We start from the raw sequence: 21038 nt of genomic DNA on the forward strand, positions 1-21038 counted from the left end.
CTGACATGCTGAACAAAACCTAAAAAACATTACAACTATATCTGGACTAATTTAGCAAGCCTCTACTCTAAGATCACAGTGACTGACTGAATCAAACCATCCTTTTTTCTTTTTTACAAGTCTGCTCCTTCTTCCTGGTATGAAAATATTTCCATTAAACGTCCATTGTCAAGCTCTGATAAAGAGGAAGTAATAACCTTTTTGTTTTGGGGCATAGGATATTTAAAATGCTCTGGGTATGAAGTATGACTCTAATATTCTGGTTTAATAAGCAGACTAACTGTGGTGGAACAGATAAAATGCGTTTTATGAAGCTTCATCTTTAGTCTTTTTTTGCCTTACATGTTTTATGGTGTATCAGGGGAAGAGAAGAGGTGCAGAAAGTGAAGAGAGAAGTAAAGACAGGGGAAATAATCGATCATTTCGAAACGGCAATGTGACTCCATCAAGGTTGTATCGAGCTGTTGTTTACCTGTGCCTGCAGCCTGAGTCTGGACTGAACCCACAGATGTTTCTTTGCTTAGGGATTTATTGTGTGAACACAGATATTTGATAAGGTGGATCCAAATGGTTACCTGCAGTGATGCTTGCAGGCAACAGTAGACTTTCTAGAAGGGTTATAAGAAAATTTACTCTTCTTGTCGGCATCATCTATTTTTAAACAAAAGACGCTTCTGTTTCCTCAAAGTTGTTGGGTTTCATTTAGTTTGAAACACTGGGAGATTTTTTTGTCTGTAAGTTATGTAGATGGGATTGTTATTACTGTTTGTTTGGGGGGTTAGCTGTATTGCTTATTGCATGAATGTGTAATTCTTAGAAGTTATAAAGATTTTTCATTATAAAGGTGAAAAATGAGATTTTCCAAATATGTAAAATACTACACTAATTAGTATTATTTAAATGGGAGAAATGATTGACTAAACTCAGTATTTTCTTCCTCTTTGTGCTAGTCTTACCACCCTCATTACTGTACTGAAGATGTGTCTGAGATTGTGTCTTTGTGTCTACTCTTGAAGATTTACATTGACAAATTTTACATTCAGCATAAGTACCTATAATTTACACAGCATGTATAAGTTTTAAGAACTTGTAGACAAGAAATTGAGGAGAATGCAATAGAGCTGTATTTGAGGAAAATCTAGCTAGTTAGCTAGCTAACACTGGACTTTGTCAGTTCTTGCTGTAGCATATGTTGTGGTGTTAAGTAGTTGATTTCATGTAAGTATGACTTTATAAATTAAATATAAGTTATAAATCATCTCAAAATACAGTGGCTGCAGTAGTTGCAAACAGCATCACCTTGTTCCCTTTGACTCAGTCCCATCAATAAGTGCACACTCTGTACATAAGTGTATGTGTAATAGAAGTCCACAATTTCTTATACAACATATGTCCAAGTACAGCCTAAAACTTGTGGCATCAAGACACAGACTTGCCTCATTCCAAAGACACAATTTATACAATTTGGGGGCTTGCCAGAACATGTGTACAAGCTTTCAGTTTGAGAAAGAGCATTGTTTTTCTCATCTTGTACATTACTGCAGCACATTTCTTCCCCCTATCCATACATATGTTTTAGCTCTTATCTCTAAAACAAGACTCCCCTGGAGAAAGGGTCAGTCTGCAGGAATCGATCAGCTGTCTGAAATGTTTGAGGCAGTTACCTAATCTTCGACATTGTGCTAGTGTTTGTAATGGAGACCAAAAATTGTTGAACTTTTAAATCCTTGTAAAGGTAAAATAACACACAGAAATAAAAGTTAAATCCCTAAAACCATAAGGGTACTTTGTTTTTTTTAAAATTCTGTATATGTTCTGACTACTTTTTATTATTTTGCTAGTTGGTGATAAGGTGCCTGCTGACATCAGAGTAACGTCCATTAAGTCCACCACCCTGCGAGTGGACCAGTCCATCCTTACAGGTACTTCTCCTACCAAGCAACTGCTTTTATGCTTTGTTTAATAAGACCTACTGTATGGCCATTAGCAATTTGTTCTTGTACTCTTCTGTGAGATTTTCTCTGAGATGCTGCTTTCTCCTTTAGGCTGTGTCAATAACATCACATGTCCCACAATATGACCAGGTAGTATCTGTTGTGCTTGTTGTGGAACCTAATTCCATGTCTTGGATTTTCTTTAGGGGAGTCTGTCTCAGTCATTAAACACACTGACCCAGTTCCTGATCCCAGAGCTGTCAACCAGGACAAAAAGAACATGCTATTTTCTGTAAGTATATCCCCTGCAGCTAAGTGACGCTTTAGCCTTTATATCAGGAATTGATGTCATTTTAGACAAGTACAACCTGAGATTTGGTTATGTTCTTGAATGTAGCTGTGACATTTCTCTGTAAGTGATTTGGTCAAAGAAATGCAGTTAAGTCAAGGATTTCAGTGTCTTTTCCATGGGGATTTTCTAATCTTGTGTCCTTCTTTTCCCAGGGTACCAATATTGCTGCAGGCCGTGCTATAGGTGTTGTAGTAGCTACAGGCGTCTCCACAGAGATTGGAAAGATCCGTAATCAGATGGCCTCTACAGAGCAGGAGAAGACGCCGCTACAGCAAAAGATGGACGAGTTTGGCCACCAGCTTTCAAAGGTCATCTCCCTTATCTGTGTGGCTGTGTGGGTCATCAACATCGGCCACTTTGGAGACCCGGTCCACGGTGGCTCCTGGGTCAGAGGCGCAATTTATTACTTTAAAATTGCTGTTGCCCTGGCTGTGGCTGCCATCCCTGAGGGCCTACCTGCCGTCATCACCACCTGCCTGGCTCTTGGTACGCGTCGTATGGCCAAGAAGAATGCTATTGTGCGCAGCCTACCCTCAGTGGAGACCCTGGGCTGTACCTCTGTTATCTGCTCTGACAAGACAGGAACCCTCACAACAAACCAGATGTCTGTCTGCAAAGTAAGTGATCCTGGGAATTCCCTTTGCAAGTGTTATGGTGGTAAATTTCTCCAGGGTTTGACAGTCATACGCGTCAGTCTATGTGATTCGTGTTTTTTTGTTTTTTTTTAATAACCTTTCCCGCCTTCATGGAAACAAAGGAGCGTGGGATATCTGTGTTGTAAAGTTTATCTCAATTTACCAGGTTTGAATTAGGTGCTAGTGGGGTAATATTAGCTGGAAAGACAAAGCAGATCCTATGCTACCACAGTACTGTATATTGCCAAATCAGATTACACACATGCACAATGAAGGCTTTATAATGTCACACTGGCTGAGCAAACATAATACAGTGGTCCATGTCCTGAACTCTTCTGTTGGCTTCAGTGGATAAATGTTCCATATATAATTACATTAGACAACAAACACTGAAAGATCAAATCCGCAAATATTCATAAGTGACACATAGCCTCACCCTTTCCTCTGTGTGTGTGTGTGTGTGTGTGTGTGTGTGTGTGTGTGTGTGTGTGTGTGTGTGTGTGTGTGTGTGTGTGTGTGTGTGTGTGTGTGTATCTTGCTAACTGACTTTGCTCTAAGCTTACACCAAATGCCAGCAATGCTGTTTGTCTTGGCTCTTGTTAAGGTCTCTGCACACACCCCAGTCTCTGTTTACACCTCTTGTGCCTCCATCCTGTAGATTACCTCACACCTCAGTAACATTGGAGTTGGTGATCAGTGTGAGTGGGGTAACACAGAAGCCACATTTAACAAAGAGTATCACAGGACAATGTTTGCAGCTTGTTTACAGAAAGAGAAGTCATTTTTGTTAATGTGAAGAGTCGTTAGCCAGAACGAATTCTGAAGAATTGATCTTGAAGAAACATCACATTTAATCCTTTCAATATACGGTTAAGGCAGCAGAATATATAGAAAATTCATGGTTACTTCACTGTGTACAATAATACATTTGACAAATTGACTTGAACTAGGACAGGTGTATCATTCAGGGCTGTGTTCCACTTTAAGTATGTTCTGCATGTTTGTTCTGCATGTTTGCATATCCTACACATGACCAGCATGCACAGATCCAGAAGTGGAATGCAGACCTTGTTGATAAACCAAAAACATTTATGTGTTTGTTTATATATCAGTCATATAATCATACTAGTTTAATTTTAAATTATGTGCAGGCCTTTATCTTTATTCACAGCCACAAACACTTCCAATAACAATGCTTATTTGTCTTTAAGTCAAATATATACAAATACTTTTTGTTTCTTGAACTAACTCCAGTTTTTTACACTTAGTCAGATTTGATCAAACTGAGTACATTGAGCCAAAACAATACATTGTTTTGTATCTTATCCTTTTGTTTTGATCCTTGTCTTTTTCAAAATGGAGTCACAAGATCTCCACATTTTCTGTTCGGTAACATCCGTGTCCTTGCACTCCCTCTCTTCCTAAGATGACGTGGAGCTTCTGTGTGATTAATGCGTAGCAGCAGGGAGTTCCCTGCAGCAGGAGGAACATGGTTGAGTGAGCTTACCACATCCCTCAAACTCCCTCCCAAACGGGAAAAAAAGGAGAAATAGAGGCAGGCTCTGGCTGGTTACATATTGACCTTCTGCTTCCCATCTGCGCTCCCTGACTACCTGCTCTCTGCTGGGAGATAAGAGGACTCGTACACATCCACACACTCACAAAGACTTATCAAATTTCCCCTTTGCTGTATTTTTTTTTTCCTAACGCAGTGTTTCCTAAAGATAGTCCTTCTTCTTATTATTTTCCTCTTTCCTCATCAAGTTCATTGTATGCTCAGCCTTTATGGCTTTATTTGCCTAAGCTTATCTATATCGCATTATTCCTGGGCTGATCTCCAGCCAGTTGCTCTGATGGTACCATGTCTCCTCTGACTTGGGGTATCTCCGTGTTCACAGGATTTCCAGGGATTTCCCTTGGTGTCCTGACACTGTACTTTCCGTTTCCCTTCACTCAAGCATACATGCACAGATGCAGATGCTATAAAAAGGGTTACTCACCATGCATCCCCACATAACCTCAGAGGAAGTGAGTAGGGAAAAAAACAACTTCTGCCACTACCACAGAGTCAGGTCGAGCACACTGAGCCTGGTTGCCTTGGAGACTGTTGTGGCTCAGACAATGAAGGAAAACTAACCACAGATAAACGAAAATTCCTATTTTGTTCCTCATGTCCCTTTTTTTCCTTATTGTGGACATCTTTGGGTCCCTGAAAAGCCATTCTTCGTTTGTTACAGATTAGTAGAATAGAGGATCCTGAACCTGTGTGAAATGAGGAATTCAGCCTAAGTTTGAAGCCGATTAAACCGCAGTTCATCCTAATATAAAAAAAACAATGTTGAAAATAAGGAATAAAGGACAGGAATAGTTGATACATCAAAAGACTTGCAATTTTAGCAAACTCATTGTGTTTAAAACAGCAGTTTAATGTCTGAAGTTCTCAGTGGATTTGGCCACACCTGTGTTTACTTGGGGAGTACAGTCAAAGATTTCTATAGTCTGGAAATTCTCTGGTCACGCTTGAAAGCAGATACAGACAGATTAAAGGTGGCGCATGTAAAAAAATCAATGCTCAATGACAGAAAAATATAATATATCATTAAAAGATGTGTTTCTATTTATATCTTATCACTTTACTAAAATATTTTAATCTTAGAACAAGCCATTTATATCTACTTGTCATAGGTCCACATACATGGCGGCTGTTAATATTTTTGCCACCATTTTTAAGCAGTGTCTTTGAATGGACAAACAACTGTGTGTGAAGTGAGAACACTGAGCTTTAAAACTACAGTACTTTGTTTTATAGGTGCTAGAACTCCGTTTTGGGATAAATAAAGCCTTAAAGGGCACACAGAAGAAGACAATACATGTACACAGTTTTTAAGTAGTTACCTGCAGTGATGGGAAACTGGTGTTAAAATGAGTTACTAACTGTGTTACTTTTTTTAGTAATGAGTAATCAAACAAACTCTTTCCATTGTTACAATCCTGCAACCGTTAAATGACGATAAAATGTGGCGCAATGCTATAATCCCACATAATGAAGCTGTCGTCTGACTGGGGGGAAACAACCACATAGCCCAAGTCAAGGCTACTCAGTTCGGTCCTACAAGGGCCGCAGTCCAGCAGGTTTTCAATGTATTCCTGCTTCAACACACCTGAATCAAATTAATGATACATTAATTTGAGTCAGGTGTGTTGGAGCAGCAATACATTGAAAACTGACTGAGGGAGAGTAAAATGTCATTGGTTAAGTGTGTGCGGCCGAACACACACTCACACAGCCATGCAAACCAAGAGACTCACACAGCAATGGTGAGTCCAGAGAAAACAAAGGAAATGTTTTTAAGAATAATTACTTTCCTAGTAATTAATTTGTAATAAAATATTTTTTACATTTATCAAATAACGCTGTAACTCTGTTACTGACTCTTTTACTCTTTTACTTTTTGGGAGAAGTAACTAATAACTATTAACTACTAGTTACTACACCAGTAGTTATGACTGCACCTGTAGTTCAGTTATCACGACACCTGAGGTCACTGGATCCACTCGCAGCTGCAAAAATGTTCATGTCTGGGAGAATTTTGGTCACTTAGAGCCACCATACATTCTCAACTGTGCTTGACGTTTCAAGTCATTTCTGTGCTCATCTTTACCACTAGATGGCAGTAATTCGTACACACTGTACCTTTTTAATGTTATTTTAGCAAAGTATTTCTTTTTGCATTGTGCTGTCAAGAGTGAGTAGATCTCCTAAGAAGAAGGAGGAGTAAAAGTTACCCCGCAGAGAGAGGAGAGGTGTGCTGGAGGGTGGCTGCTTCTTCCGTTTCCTGTTTCCCTGTTACATGTGTGATAGCACAATCTGATTAGGATCCTTTTCACAACTACTTTTACTGGAATATCTTTTATCTTAAAACTAAGTGTACAAGTTGTATTGTAATATAAATGGACAGCTGGCACCCTATTATGGATTAGGAAAAAAAACACTATGGCCTACTGGAATGAGATAATCGGTGATACTGGCGTGAATGTGTGCATCATTTTGCTGATTGCTTTCTGATAAATATAAAGCCTAAGCATTGTCTCTGAACAGAGAGTAATTTTTAAGAAAAATATGTCCTTATGTGGATCAGGGTCCCTGCATTATCACAATGGGACCACAGTCTTTAAAGGATTGAACACTCTGCAACAATTAACTATAAATAGGTAATTACTGAATGTAAATGCATGCAAATAACTATTATGATCAGTTAAAGCTAATTGCACATCAAAATGTCGACATCTACTTTTGAGATCTCACAGCACACAAGCAGCAAGAAAAACCCACTTATGGTGACAAGAGAAAGATCTAAATTTTTCAGAGCAATCTGGAAAATTTCAATTTTGCACTTTAGGTGGGGGTTGTAGACAAACGCAGTCTTTCTTTTTAGCGTCTCTCAACTTGAATCAGGTAGTCTGGTTATATTTGATCATTTTTGAGTCTCAGATCTTTCTATAGTTGTGCAGCTGAATGTGAACTTGGTCAAACTCAAATCTGGCTCTCAGTAGTTGAAGAGGAAAATTATGAAAAGTTTTCATAATGTCAAAGAAACAATTGTAAAGCTGCATGTTACTAAAGCTTTATCTGATAGGTGTTATAATCATCATTTAGCCTGATAGATATATATATAGCCATGTTTAATTTGTCCAGACAGTATCACTAGGCTAAATGTAGTAATTCCACTATTGCAGAAAGTTAAGGAATAATTTACTCACAGAAAGGCTAAAATGTACCAATAGGTTTATTTAACAGGAACCACAGCTGCTTTGTTCTCTGAAGTCTTCCATTAATCTTGTGTTTCTTGTAAACTGATGAATGCAGTTGATTCAGTTGACAAACAAACACACATACAATTGTCTAAATGTCAATACATACAATGATGTTTTGTTAGTCCTGTAAAACACCAGCTGCTTGTTTTCCTGATGCATTTGTATTGCCAGTGCATCGCAAACCACAATCCCTTGGGAGAGTTCACAAAACAAGATTTGCCAAGAAAGGCAATCCTTGGACAGCTCTGGGACCTCCGCTGTTTCTCCTGCTTTCACTGATTTGTTTCCAGTACTTGCCTACAGCATGTTCAAAAGTTCAAGTTGCTTTTAAAGTCTTACACTGTGACTTGTGAGCACTGCAGCTCCTATGATGCCCATGTTTAGATGGGCTGAAAGACAGTAAAGTGACTGCTGTAATGCATTCTACCTTTCTTGTACTATGCAGCTTACAGATCAGTGGATCGGCTGCTTTGAACTACTGTAAGATAAAGTTCATGTAAGCATCTTTTTTATGCACAACAGAAGTTTAAACGTACACGTGCTCACCTCATTGATATTATAATGTTGCCCACAGAAGAATTTGCACAGAGATATATTTTTATAGGAGTATTGTTGCAAATTATGTAGAGATTCTTGTACATAACCTCCTATGTACTTCTAAAATAGTCAGGTTTTATAAATGTGCTACTCAATTTTATTCAGATTGTTTAACATGCAATCAACAGAATGTAGGAAATGACTCTAAATTAATTATATGAAAGCTGTGCAGTGCCAATAAATTTTGGTACAATGAAATCACCAATTTATAAGCAATTTAAAAGGTTAATCATTTCAGCCCTGTGCTTAATTTTTAAGCCTCTGCTCGAAAATTGCATACCCACAATGAAATATGAGGTATGAGGTTGCAGTAATCTCTGCAACCTCAAGGTCTGGTTGAATACTTTTGGAGTCATTGTAAAGAGATTGCTTTTTTTTTTTAGGGAAAATGGAAAAGAGTTTTAGGTTTGCATTAAAAAACAAAACACACTTTTAGGATGAATATAAATATTCCTTTAGAATGATGCATCTGTAGCTCTAAACCTCTATGGAATCATAGAATATTAAGTGAACATTACCTTGCAAAGACCAACTCTGATACAATAAAAAAAATAATAAAAAATAGGCAGAACAAAATTAGAAAGGTTTTAGTACAGACCATTTAGGAGAGGGCTCCATAATGGCCAATTTGGCACTGTTTTGCCAGCTCTTAACATCACCTAAGTTTGGAACCTCAAGTTCTAAAAGGTTAACACTAACTCTGCTTAGTGGAGCAGCTGAATGAGAAGAACTGGCGGTTCAGGGAGTCTTCTTGGATCACAAAGTGGAAGAGTTCCTGTTTAGTGTCTGCTACAAACCACTGCAGGGCCTTCCATAAACTAAATGAAATGATATCCAAATACGTATATGAATGGGTGTGAGAAATACCTTTTATCTAATATGGACTTTGTCTATATTCATATATGTAAAAAGCATGACTATATGATATATCTAAGCTATAATAATTTATGCATTTGTGTTTATTTGACTAGTGTTTACCTTGGAATATATGGCAGTTTCTGCAGTGTCCAGGGAAATGGGGAGTAATCCAAGATGCTTCTGCAGCCAGCTGTTTTCTCTGTTGATCACTTAAAATAAAATATCTTTACATTAACGGTATTCTTGTTTTCTTCTAGGTGTCAGTTGTTAAGTCACAGTGGAAAGGAATAAAGTCAAAGCTTCTCATTAACCTGATCATAGGAGGTGTTTTCTTTATGGCTCCAGAAATGGGCAGACTTACTCCGACTTTTGACCCTTTGACCCTTTTAAAAGCAGTCTGCAGACGAGGATCAAGCACGGTTTGAACTAATATACTCACCGGCTCTGTCTTTGTTTGTTTTTTCTCCTCTCCAGATGTTCATAGCAGACAAAGTAGAGGAGTCGAGCTGCACTCTGCATGAGTTCTCAATAACAGGTTCTACATATGCCCCTGAGGGACAAATGTGAGTGTCACAGCTTATAGATTGAAAATATATACTGAATAGATATACTGGTTTTAAACTGTGGGTTTAAACTTATTTTGCTGTGGTATGTTAGATTTATCTAAGTAAATATGTATATATGGAGGCATACATGTAGGTGGCCATCCATTGAGGAGCAGTACTTTGTGTTTGCATGCTGTTTATTTTCCTGCTTAGTGAGTACAGCATTCTGACTCTGCATGAACCTGTTGATTTCATAACAGCAGAGTGTGGGTTACTGTGTGGGAGCTTCACTAGCAACGGTTGCAGTCTCTACTGGGAAGGGATTCATGGTTGTCATGCAATCAGCACCACTAGTCGGAAGCAGGCGCACACGGAAACACACAATTTGTTTACTACTGTACAACCGCTGTCTCTCAAGTCAACTCTGGAATGCTAAACAACTGAATGTCATTCCCAGCCATACATATTCACCAGGTTACTGTGTCTGAGGTGAAGTGTGATTTCTTTTTTTTCCTTCTGGTGTGTTGTTATGAATGATGCCTGCATCTTATTTTTCTTCCAGACTAAAAGGAAACAGGACCATCCAGTGTGGAGACTATGATGGGCTTGTGGAATTGGCCACCGTGTGCTCTATGTGCAACGACTCTTCACTGGACTACAATGAGGTCATTCACACGTAATCATTTTATATTTGCTATGCAAAGCACTTTTTTCTGTAACAGTGTTGTGTGGTACAGGTCCTCAGAAAATTGTGTATGTATAGCATGCACTCTTCCATTGGAATTGAAATGCTGTTGACACAGTGGATTAATTGATCAACAGGCAGCGGTTCTTAAAACTTTTTCAACATTGCACCCCCTGTAGAATCACAAGTGTCCCTTAAACTAGGGTGTTCATATACATTTTAATTCCAGGGGAACATTGAGCATTTTCCTGATATTTAAAACCTCAGATCTGAAAGAGCATGCACTTCCTTTCCCACCATGACTGTAGGATTATACACACACTGCAATGAAAGACACCACTTGATCACACACATACAGCCTTCTCTTCTTCAGTTGAGCTCATTTCACTCTGATGTATTATTCTTTCTCTGGTTCAAATTGCTTTTCTCACCTCTTTGTCATCATCATGTTATCATGGTAACCGTGCAGAGTAGAGAGGCCGGGGATAAAACACTTCGCAGCTCTCATGTATCCTCTCAAGACAAACTGTGAGCCATTCTCACAAATGGCTGTTTTGCCACCAGTTTAGTACATTTTGAATAAAAATCCTCAGTATGAGATTAGATTGCTAAACCCGAAGAGAGATGGGAGAGCATGCGATGTGAATATTGGTGGGGAAATTGCCGCCTGCAGCTGGTCACACAAGCAAGTGATGTGTGGCATACCATTATAGTCTCATCTCAACCACTGTATGTGTCTGGACTTGGCGTGCATGACTCAAAGTTTATGGTGGTCACAGAAATGAAATACAAATAGATCTGCTCATAGCATATTTAAAATTTTCTGTTATTTTAAAAGGTTTTGTTCACAGTTTACCATTAAATGGATCTGATATTGGCTCATTTAATAATGTTTTAATAATCTGTCAGTCCAAAGAAAGGTTCCATAAATATGTCCTGGTGTATATCTGTTCTCTTAAAGGCCAAAGGGGTTTATGAGAAGGTCGGCGAAGCCACAGAAACGGCTCTCACCACACTGGTAGAAAAGATGAACGTTTTCAAGACTGACATGTCTGCGCTGACGAAGGTGGAACGTGCCGGTGCCTGCAACTCTGTAAGTACAATCAGTATGAAGATGTACCGCCATGAATGCGTTCTGGAAAATGGATCACTGTGCAGATTTCACAGTATACTTTCAGCACGGTTTTGATCATGTGACATTGATTATCTAATCAGATACAAGAGCATTTTCCTGAATGAATTTGCATATTTACAAGTGAGGAACAAAACATGGTAAACTAGAAGCACTCAGAGAGCGCAGACCTCTACCAAACCATAAGGTCTTGGCGGCAATCTGGATCACTCCCAAAATGTGATCACGTGTTATTTATTCCATTTCTGAGATTTCCTGAAAATGTAATCAATATCCATCCATCCCTTTTTGAGTTGTGTTGTTAACAGAGAAACCTACAACACCAAAAACATGTCATTAAAAAATTTCATTAATCAGATGTTAGTTGGCCTCACTTTACCTTCAGTGTGCTAATAATTTATATTATATTATATTAAAATTATATTATATTATATTATATTATATTATATTATATTATATTATATTATATTATATTATATGAAAATGGTGTTGAGACTGTCTAAATATCCAATCATAGGTGTTTAGCCCAAGTCTGTGTAGTCATTAAGAAAAACAAATAAACAGTGTGTACACTGTTTGCTGCCACAGCTGGCATATGTGCTGCCGGCTTTGCAGTTCTCAGGAAGAATGTTATGCCAGTAAGAATGTTATTACTCTGTTCTTTATATCATACTATGCACTGCCTGTGTGTGCAGGGGGTGGGGGTGCATGATGACCCACTGGAGTCCTGGTTTATACTGTGCATATTTGGGTCAAATCATTCTTTACATGTGGATATTGTTTAATTCAGGTTGACTAACAGTGAGTCAGCATATCTAGTTTTATTGTCTTTTACAAGGACTTGTTAATAAAGCACCGTGTTGACATTTGGCACACGTGTTTAACTTCAGGGCGTGAACTAATGATGATCTGTGGCTTCTCCTAAAAAAATATTTACCAGCTGTAACTGCATTTGAGTTGCTGTTAGATTTGCTGCGAACTAGCTGCGGGGAATGTAAATGTTCTTATCGTTTGGAAGTTGAAAGTGTTAGGATGGTCTGTGAATGAGAAGATGTCCCTGTGTTTGAGAGACTGATAGCTTGCTTAGCTGCTGAGTGATTTGGAGCTCGTCATCCACTCCGGTTCTGAGTTTCTCCATTGTCATGTCAATAAAGATCATTAAAATCCCAGTAATTATTTTTGGGATGTTGACATTCAGTGGAACACTTAGGGGTCTATAAGTGGACGAGGCTTGTAATGATTGAAGCCAAAAGAGGAGATAAGTTGTGGTGTTTTTTATTTTAGAGATTTAAAGCCGTCTGCTGTTTAGTACATGGATGGATTCTTCACAGTAACGTCTAATTTTAGATGAGATAAACATAACCAGGCTGCGGCACACACCATGTTAAGACAAACCTCCCATTACTGTCCTTGTTTGAAGCAGTGAAGTGTAAGATTTCAGGATATCCGCTTGACGTTCAGTCAGCCTCCTGACAGGGTGTATGTTTGCCATATACAGCCGCCAGCCATCATCCGTGTTAATCTCAACCATCTCTGTGCGCTGAACTAGAGGGACTCCTGCTGGTGGAACAAGACATGACATCAGTTGCAGATAATAATGTACTGTATATGAGGAAAAGGGGTCTGCTCTCTAATTTAACATTTCCCTTCCTTTCCATATGACTCCTATTCCTAATCATCCTCAGCTGAGTTGGTTATCATCAGATTCAGTTGTACAGACACCAAAGCAGTCAGACACTCAGACAAGGTGATTGAGAGTCAGGTTTAAAGTATCATCCTTGCCATCCAGCTGTCTGTGGCTCATTTGAACCTCTCAGTCACCCACCAGCTGCCAGCCTGACAAAGGCCCATACTTACCCCAGTCTCTTTCTCCTCTGTCATTTCTAACTCTTTTTCTGTTCTTCTTTTTTTCCTCCATCAGGTGATCAAGCAGCTGATGAAGAAGGAGTTCACGCTGGAGTTCTCTCGTGACCGCAAGTCCATGTCTGTCTTCTGCACTCCTGTTAAACTGGGCTCCCAGAGCAAGATGTTTGTCAAGGCAAGAATAAACAACATTTATCATCAATCTCTTACAAGTTGTTGAGGGTTTTGTAAATTTGAAAAAAATCCTCAATTTACATTAGTATTCAGACCCTTCTCTCAGTTCTTGCTTAAAGTGCCTTTGATGCACTGAGACTGCTTCTGGCAGCAATGGCCTCCTCAAATAAACTTAAATCATCATACAGGCATGACGCGTCTTTCCTTTGGAAGCTTCTCCCTTACCATGCTCAAGCTTGTCAGAACAAAATCATTTTTAGCTGCCTTTAGGGCGGAAGTGTCAAACTAATTTTAGTTCAGGTACAACATATGGTGTAATTTGATCTTAAGTGGGCCGAACCAGTAAAATAATAGTATATAACAAAAGAATAGTGAAAACTATAAATTTTCCCTATATTTTAGTTTAAAGATATACAAGTACATTACTTAACAAGATGTTTTCACAAATGAAACATCCTTTTAGTACAAATATGACAACCTGAAATTTCTTGAGCTAAATTAGTGCAGTTTCTACAATATTTTGCCTCAATTAATCATTTGTATGTGCATAACAACGTATAAATCACAGTGGATCTGCAAAACATTTAATTACATGTATCTGGGCCTGAAAAATAGACTTTAAGATCTAGAAGTTACTTTAAATGTCTTCACATTCACAGATTGGAAGATCCAATTACTTTTTTTTTCCAAATGCAGGTAATGTCCTCTATAAAATTTCCACATTTACCAAATTCATCCTGCAGGCCAGGTTGGACCGTCTGGTGGGTAATTTTATACGGTGGCTGGGAAGTGCAAAACAATATTACATGGAGTTGAACACTTTTACATTGTAGCAGTACTCATTTACATCATGGAAAGCATATTTACGTTTACAAAACAAAAATCCAATGCTTAAATACTTTTACCAAGAGCTAAACAACTTTACATTTCAGAAAAAAACAATTTTACAAAACATGACACATTTTTACAATCCTTGATGCAAACATTTTTACAAAGATCTGAATACATTGCTGAAACAGTTTTACCAATGACAAAGCAACTTTACATTAATATGAAACACTTTTACAAGTTCAGGAAACACAATTACAAAGATAGGACCCGGTGTTTCACCAAATTCCGTGACCCATCAGAATCTGTGACCACAGGGGGCGAGTGTGAACGTTTCTCTGCATGTACGTCTTAGAAGACGAGCAAAGTCTTAAACATTGTATTGAAGTCTGAGTTCATTATAATGCAGGTACAGTAAAGTAGCTGGTGACGTACATGCAGAGAAAATGATGCTATCGCCCCAGCAGTCACAGATTCTGGTGGGTTTGAAGTGTTTCTGTAAACTTGTAAAAGGGTTTTGCAAGATGTAAAGTTGCTTTGTTGTTGATGCACATGTAAGTTTGCATCAAGGTGTGTAAAAGTGTTTGCTTTGTTCAGTTGGGTTGTTTTCTGAAATGTAAAGTTTAGCCTTTAGTAAAAGTGTTTCAGCATTGCACTTTTGTTTTGTAAATGTAAACATGGTTTCTATTATGTAAATGTGTGTCGCTACAATGTAAATGTTTCACTTGATGTAATATTGTTTTGCACTTCCCGACCACCATAATTTTAGGCCCCCGAGCCGTACGTTTCACACCCCTGCTCTAGGGCCTCTCCTGGGTTGCAGGCTCTGTGTGAAAGTTTAATTAAAACCACTCTTTAAAGTATATCTTTCTTTAAAGTAAATGATGAGATCCTAAACACTCCGGAAAGGTTTTTACTAAGGATTGCTCAGTTTTTCAGCATCCATCTTACCTTTTGTCCGGACTCCCAGCTCTGCTGCAAAAAACCCTCCATAGCACTGTTTATCTGTAGGGATGAAATAAATGAGAAGATGCTCATTGCTTGACTTCCACTATACACATCATCATCGGAGTAGAGGATTTTGTCTGAGTTATTCAGATTATCATGCATGTTTCAAGGACCTTCCTTGCTTTCTTTAATATGTGAACTTAGACAACAGCTAAGTTGGATGCCAGTGAAGGTATAGACACACTGCAACGACCTGAGCTCTGCTGTTTCCTCACGTCACCAAAGGGGCTGCATGCTTGTGTAACTGGGATAAATATCTGCAAAACTTTCCATGTCCTCTAAACATACTTTCTCATCACTTTAACCTGAACTCTGATCTCACAACTGTTTCATGTTCTTTTGTCACTTACATTTAATGTCAATAGGGCGCCCCAGAAAGTGTGATTGAGAGGTGTAAGTACCTACGGGTCGGATCAGGAAAGGTGACACTGACGGCTGCCCTGCGTGACCATCTGATGTGTAAGATCAGGGAGTGGGGGACAGGCAGAGACACGTTACGATGCCTTGCTCTGGCCACTCATGACAACCCGCCACGTAAAGAAGACATGGACCTGGAGAACTCCAGCAAGTTTGTGGATTATGAGGTATAGTAAGGAGCTGGGAAAGCAACTTGGTGTTTTTAGTATTTGAAGAAGTAGATACTGAAGTATACTTTACATAAAGATTGAAACAAGGGGAAACTCGTGAAATTTAATCTATATTAACAAAACAAAATTAGTTTTCCAGGCCTCATAGACCTCTCTAATTAGCATGTTCTGTAGCGGGACAGCTGTTCTTTATCTTATAATAACTTGACATTAGCCAGTCATGCAGCACTAGAATCTCTTTCCTTGAAGAAAATAATCTCTACATTTTCTGCAGAAATACAGATGTATTCAGACTTTTTTATTTATGTATTTATTTTAGATTCCTATGAAAGCTGTCTTTGTTTTTCTTTCAGATGGGGCTGACATTTGTTGGCTGTGTGGGCATGCTCGACCCACCCAGGAAGGAGGTGATTGGTTCAGTTAAACTGTGCAATGAGGCAGGTATCCGGGTTATCATGATCACAGGAGATAACAAAGGCACAGCTGTGGCCATCTGCAGACGAATTGGTATCTTTGGGGAAGATGAGGACGTAACGGGAAAGGCCTACACAGGCCGAGAGTTCGATGACCTCCTGCCGGAGGCACAAAGAGAGGCTGTCAAACGGGCAAGATGCTTTGCCCGCGTCGAGCCAGCCCATAAGTCCAAAATCGTTGGATATCTTCAGTCTTTCGACGAGATTACCGCCATGGTGAGGAGAACTGAGGATAAAACTTGGGGACTTCTCTACTGTTTTGTGCTTTCTGCATATAGGTGCACTGTAAAGTCATTTGTCACATTTATAAGGCAAAACGAGGATGTACTTTCTTTCTCCTGCATCCGCTTGTTGTATAAATAACATTTCAAGGAGGCATAAGATGAGGGCAGTGAGGCGTGACATGTTTCAGGTCTCTAAGGCTGCTCTCTCAGACAGTGCTATCAAAAGCTGTCATCTCTGGTCCGCTCGGCTGCCTCCTATCTGACACATGTCTCAGAAGAGTGTTTGTCTCAGATCCAGAGACAACAATACCACCATTTGCCTGTCAGACTCACTCCACCTTTCACAGCAGACTAAAGCTGCTTCCAGGCCTGCAAGACAGATGGATATCTGACTTGCTAAGCTTTAGCTTATTTCTGTCTGGATTTAAAAACAAAATTAGGCAGAGATAACAGTTCTCTTTAAATCATCATTATTTCAAGACTTGTGACTTGTTGACAGAATAACCACACAACACTGGTTTATGAGCTGCTTATAAGATCTTTCCTGCAGAATAACATCCTATTTACAGTAAACATTGCTTTGCCTTTATAATTAGACTTTATAGTCGTTGATATTAAGACATTCGGTTAAAATAATATGACTCATATGTTTTTGATGCACAACTATTTAAATCTTCCAGACAGGCGATGGGGTGAACGATGCCCCAGCCCTGAAGAAAGCAGAGATTGGCATTGCCATGGGTTCTGGTACAGCCGTGGCCAAGTCAGCATCTGAGATGGTGCTGTCTGATGATAACTTCTCCACCATTGTCGCTGCTGTGGAGGAAGGCAGAGCCATTTACAACAACATGAAGCAGTTCATCAGATACCTTATCTCCTCCAACGTGGGAGAGGTTGTTTGGTGAGACACAGCCAGCCTGCGGGACCTTCTTCTCCATCAGTGTGACACCTTTGACTTATCCCTATTCTATCTTCCTCTCCACAGCATCTTCCTGACTGCCATCCTGGGTCTCCCTGAGGCTTTGATTCCAGTCCAGCTGCTGTGGGTTAATCTAGTGACTGACGGCCTGCCTGCCACTGCTTTGGGCTTTAACCCTCCAGACCTGGACATCATGGACAAACCACCCCGCAACCCTAAGGAGCCCCTTATCTCTGGCTGGCTCTTCTTCAGATACCTGGCCATTGGAGGTAGCATTGACTCTGATATGACTAACTGACAGCAGTGCACAGTTTACAGGTGACTCTCAGTAGCAAAATAATTTAAAGATAAAGAAAGGTAAAAGTCTTGATAAGTTGTAACTAAACTTTGTCTATTTTTAGAAGTAATAAAACAAAAAAAATTTAACTAAATTTAGTCTTACAGACATCTCTTGACTTAAGCTAGCTGAGATGACACAGAAGAAGATTTCAAGTAGCAGAAATAATGCTGAGAGTTAACAGGATACATAATTTTACTGTCCAGTCTTCTTAATGCTAGATATACAAACGAGAAAAAGAGACACCTATATCAGCTTACATCTGCAGCCAACAGATTGGATAAGTCAGAGGTTTTAAGTGACTTCTGTGGATGTTCATCTTGAATGTTGAAGTCAAACGTCTGGGGTCAATGGGATGTGACTTGAATGGATTAAAACTGGAAGATAATAAATTGCTTATGCCAGGGATGTCCAATTCCAATCCTGAAGGGCCACTAACCTGCAGGTTTTAGATACTTCCCTGCTTCAGTACAACCAAATTAAAATAAATGGATCATCTGCAGAACTTGACAAGTTGTTGGGGAAATCATTTACTTTGAAACTACTGTGTTGGAGCAGGAAAACATAATAAAACATGCAGGATGATAGCCCCTGAGGAACAAAATCGGACATTATTGGCTCAGGCTAACAACTGTCCTTCAGAGGATTTGATGAGCATAACTTGTTACCACACGAGTCCATCAAAATAATTACTGCACACTTGTTTTTTATTTATTTATTTTCTATAAAAACATACGACACATACATCAAACTGATCAGGTGAGCTTTGTGTAGCCATGAGAGTGTCTTAGTGTCTTTCCTTGAAACAAGCTTTCCTTATTATCTTTATATCAAGAATTCCAGGATTTCTACATGCTAATAGTTATAATTCAGTGCCTTTCTTGCAATAATAAACATTTTATTATTTGACAAACTAAATTTCTAATAACACATTCATTCATTAAGTTGTACGTTTTTTTTTTTTTTTTTTTTTTTTTTTTAATTAAAGTCAAATATGAAATCATGTCTGGGATATACTTTTTTCTTTTTCATGCAGGATATGTGGGACTTGGAACAGTGAGTGCAGCCACATGGTGGTACCTGTTTGACGAAGAGGGTCCACAGGTGTCTTTCTATCAGCTGGTGAGCTGCTTAACCTTCTTCTGCTTATTCTGTCTTTTACTTGTCTCATCCAGCAGATCCCTGTCCCCAGAGGATACTGCAATATCTTTCATATGACTACCCCCTGTCCCACTGAGGGACACACTGATGTTTGGTGATCCCAGCAGTGGACTGATTGCACACTGGCCGTCAGATCTGATAAAACTCGGATCTGTTGGGGGAACTGTAAGGTCGAACTGACTGCTATCTGTGTCTGTTACAGAGACACTTCATGCAGTGTACTGAGGACAACCCCGTGTTCAAAGGAATAGACTGTGAGGTGTTTGAATCCCGCTACCCCACAACCATGGCGCTGTCAGTGCTGGTCACTATTGAAATGTTTAACGCTCTCAACAGGTCAGTTGTCCTCTGTTGTCATGGCAGAGTAAACTATCCATAAATTTCAGGGCTAACATGTATTTATTAATAGGAAGAGATCATTTCATCCAAAATGACAGCAGTCCTTTAGAGAGAAGATTGTGTAACTGTGTAGGGAATAACATGCCACAAAAGTGCCACCACTTCTCAGTTCACTGCTAAAAGACTTCATTTAGCTAGTTTTATATCCTGTGTTTCATGAAGTCACTGTTATCAAGTTGAGCAGCAGAGCATGTCTTCATGTTTGCATCTGTTATAACCTCTCTCTGCCAGTTTGTCTGAGAACCAGTCCCTGGTGAGGATGCCTCCCTGGGTCAATATTTGGCTACTGGGAGCCATCATCCTGTCTCTCTCCCTCCACTTCTTAATCCTCTACGTCGAGCCTCTGCCGGTGAGTACTCGGGACACTTGCTGAAATGTAACTTGGACTCCTTCTTCCCTAAGTTAACTCTTAATGTTGTGGTCCAAAATATATCAATATATCACTTCACATATTTCTTCTCACAATGGATTTTTCCATTGTCTTTAGGTGATATGTTGTTGTGTAAGAGTATAAGAAAGTTGTGGCCTTAAGTGATTAAAACTTTAGATTTGTACATATCATTATTAGGCAGCTCAAACTATATTAGACAAAATTGTGAAAAAAATATGCAAACTTGGCAAAAAAGTAAGGAAATTTGTGTTTGGTTGATTACTTCTCCCTTTTAATAATAGCGATTTTTGTTGCATTATAAATTGTTGGAAAGCCTGATTAGTCACCTTTACAACAAGGTAAAATTAGTATATGTCATGCTTCTGTGGAATGAACAACACAGCTAAAAATGTAGGTAGGGACCCCCAATAATGTACCAAAGTCTCCTGCAATATTCTCCTCTTGAAATTCACTATGTTCTGATTTCTCCCGCAGTAATGAGGAAAAAACAGGACATAATGGCCATTTTTTACTGCCAGTAACATGTGGAAGATCCACACACAGTCGCAACAGCTTGGCTGCTCCTCGTCATGCTGGTCACCAGACAGGTCTCATTTTGCTGTGCGATGGCATCCCAGTCCTCAACCAGGAGTTGTCGATCCACCAGCTTAGTTGTGTTGGTCACTAGTACATAAAGCATGCCCAAGTTGATCCCACAGTTTGGTTTGAGGTCTGGACTCACCGCAGATCTTTCAATCCTCTCCACTCCCAAATTCTGGAGGTATTCTGAGATGATCCTCACTATGTGGGGGAGGGCATGTCATCCTGGAAGATGGAGTTAAGTCCCAGATTCTGGAGATATGGGATCAGGACTGCCTCCAGAATTTTATTCCAGTACATCTGTCTACAGGTGCCAATCCAGTGCTAGAGGTGGAAGAGGGACACTTTGTGTGAGCTGCTACTTGATTAGCTTGCAAAAGCTTCAAAGATGACAGAATAGTGACTTGGTTACCTCTGTCTTGGTTACAACTTGTGGGAATTCTGAAATTTCAGATTTACAGAGTGAACACACCCCCCTGAATGGTATTTGAAAGTTGATGCTTCACAAAAGATTGTTGTAAACAGATGAGGAAACCGAAGGT

General features: G+C 39.3%; 1 protein-coding gene across 2 annotated transcripts in view; it reads left to right on the plus strand.

The window, feature by feature from the left end:
• atp2a3 (ATPase sarcoplasmic/endoplasmic reticulum Ca2+ transporting 3) overlaps nt 1-21038 on the plus strand; it is a 42767-nt gene that overhangs the window by 17623 nt on the left and 4106 nt on the right. For both annotated transcript variants that reach the window (XM_042008270.1, XM_042008269.1), the window contains exons 6-19: nt 1842-1922; nt 2141-2226; nt 2439-2903; nt 9666-9754; nt 10299-10401; nt 11383-11514; nt 13475-13591; nt 15792-16010; nt 16367-16702; nt 17391-17611; nt 17696-17898; nt 19003-19088; nt 19330-19463; nt 19758-19875. In XM_042008270.1, coding sequence (XP_041864204.1) covers nt 1842-1922; nt 2141-2226; nt 2439-2903; nt 9666-9754; nt 10299-10401; nt 11383-11514; nt 13475-13591; nt 15792-16010; nt 16367-16702; nt 17391-17611; nt 17696-17898; nt 19003-19088; nt 19330-19463; nt 19758-19875 — 2390 coding nt within the window. The remainder of the gene's footprint in view (nt 1-1841; nt 1923-2140; nt 2227-2438; nt 2904-9665; nt 9755-10298; nt 10402-11382; nt 11515-13474; nt 13592-15791; nt 16011-16366; nt 16703-17390; nt 17612-17695; nt 17899-19002; nt 19089-19329; nt 19464-19757; nt 19876-21038) is intronic.

Source organism: Melanotaenia boesemani, chromosome 15 (assembly GCF_017639745.1).
Source record: "Melanotaenia boesemani isolate fMelBoe1 chromosome 15, fMelBoe1.pri, whole genome shotgun sequence".
Taxonomy (NCBI): domain Eukaryota; kingdom Metazoa; phylum Chordata; class Actinopteri; order Atheriniformes; family Melanotaeniidae; genus Melanotaenia; species Melanotaenia boesemani.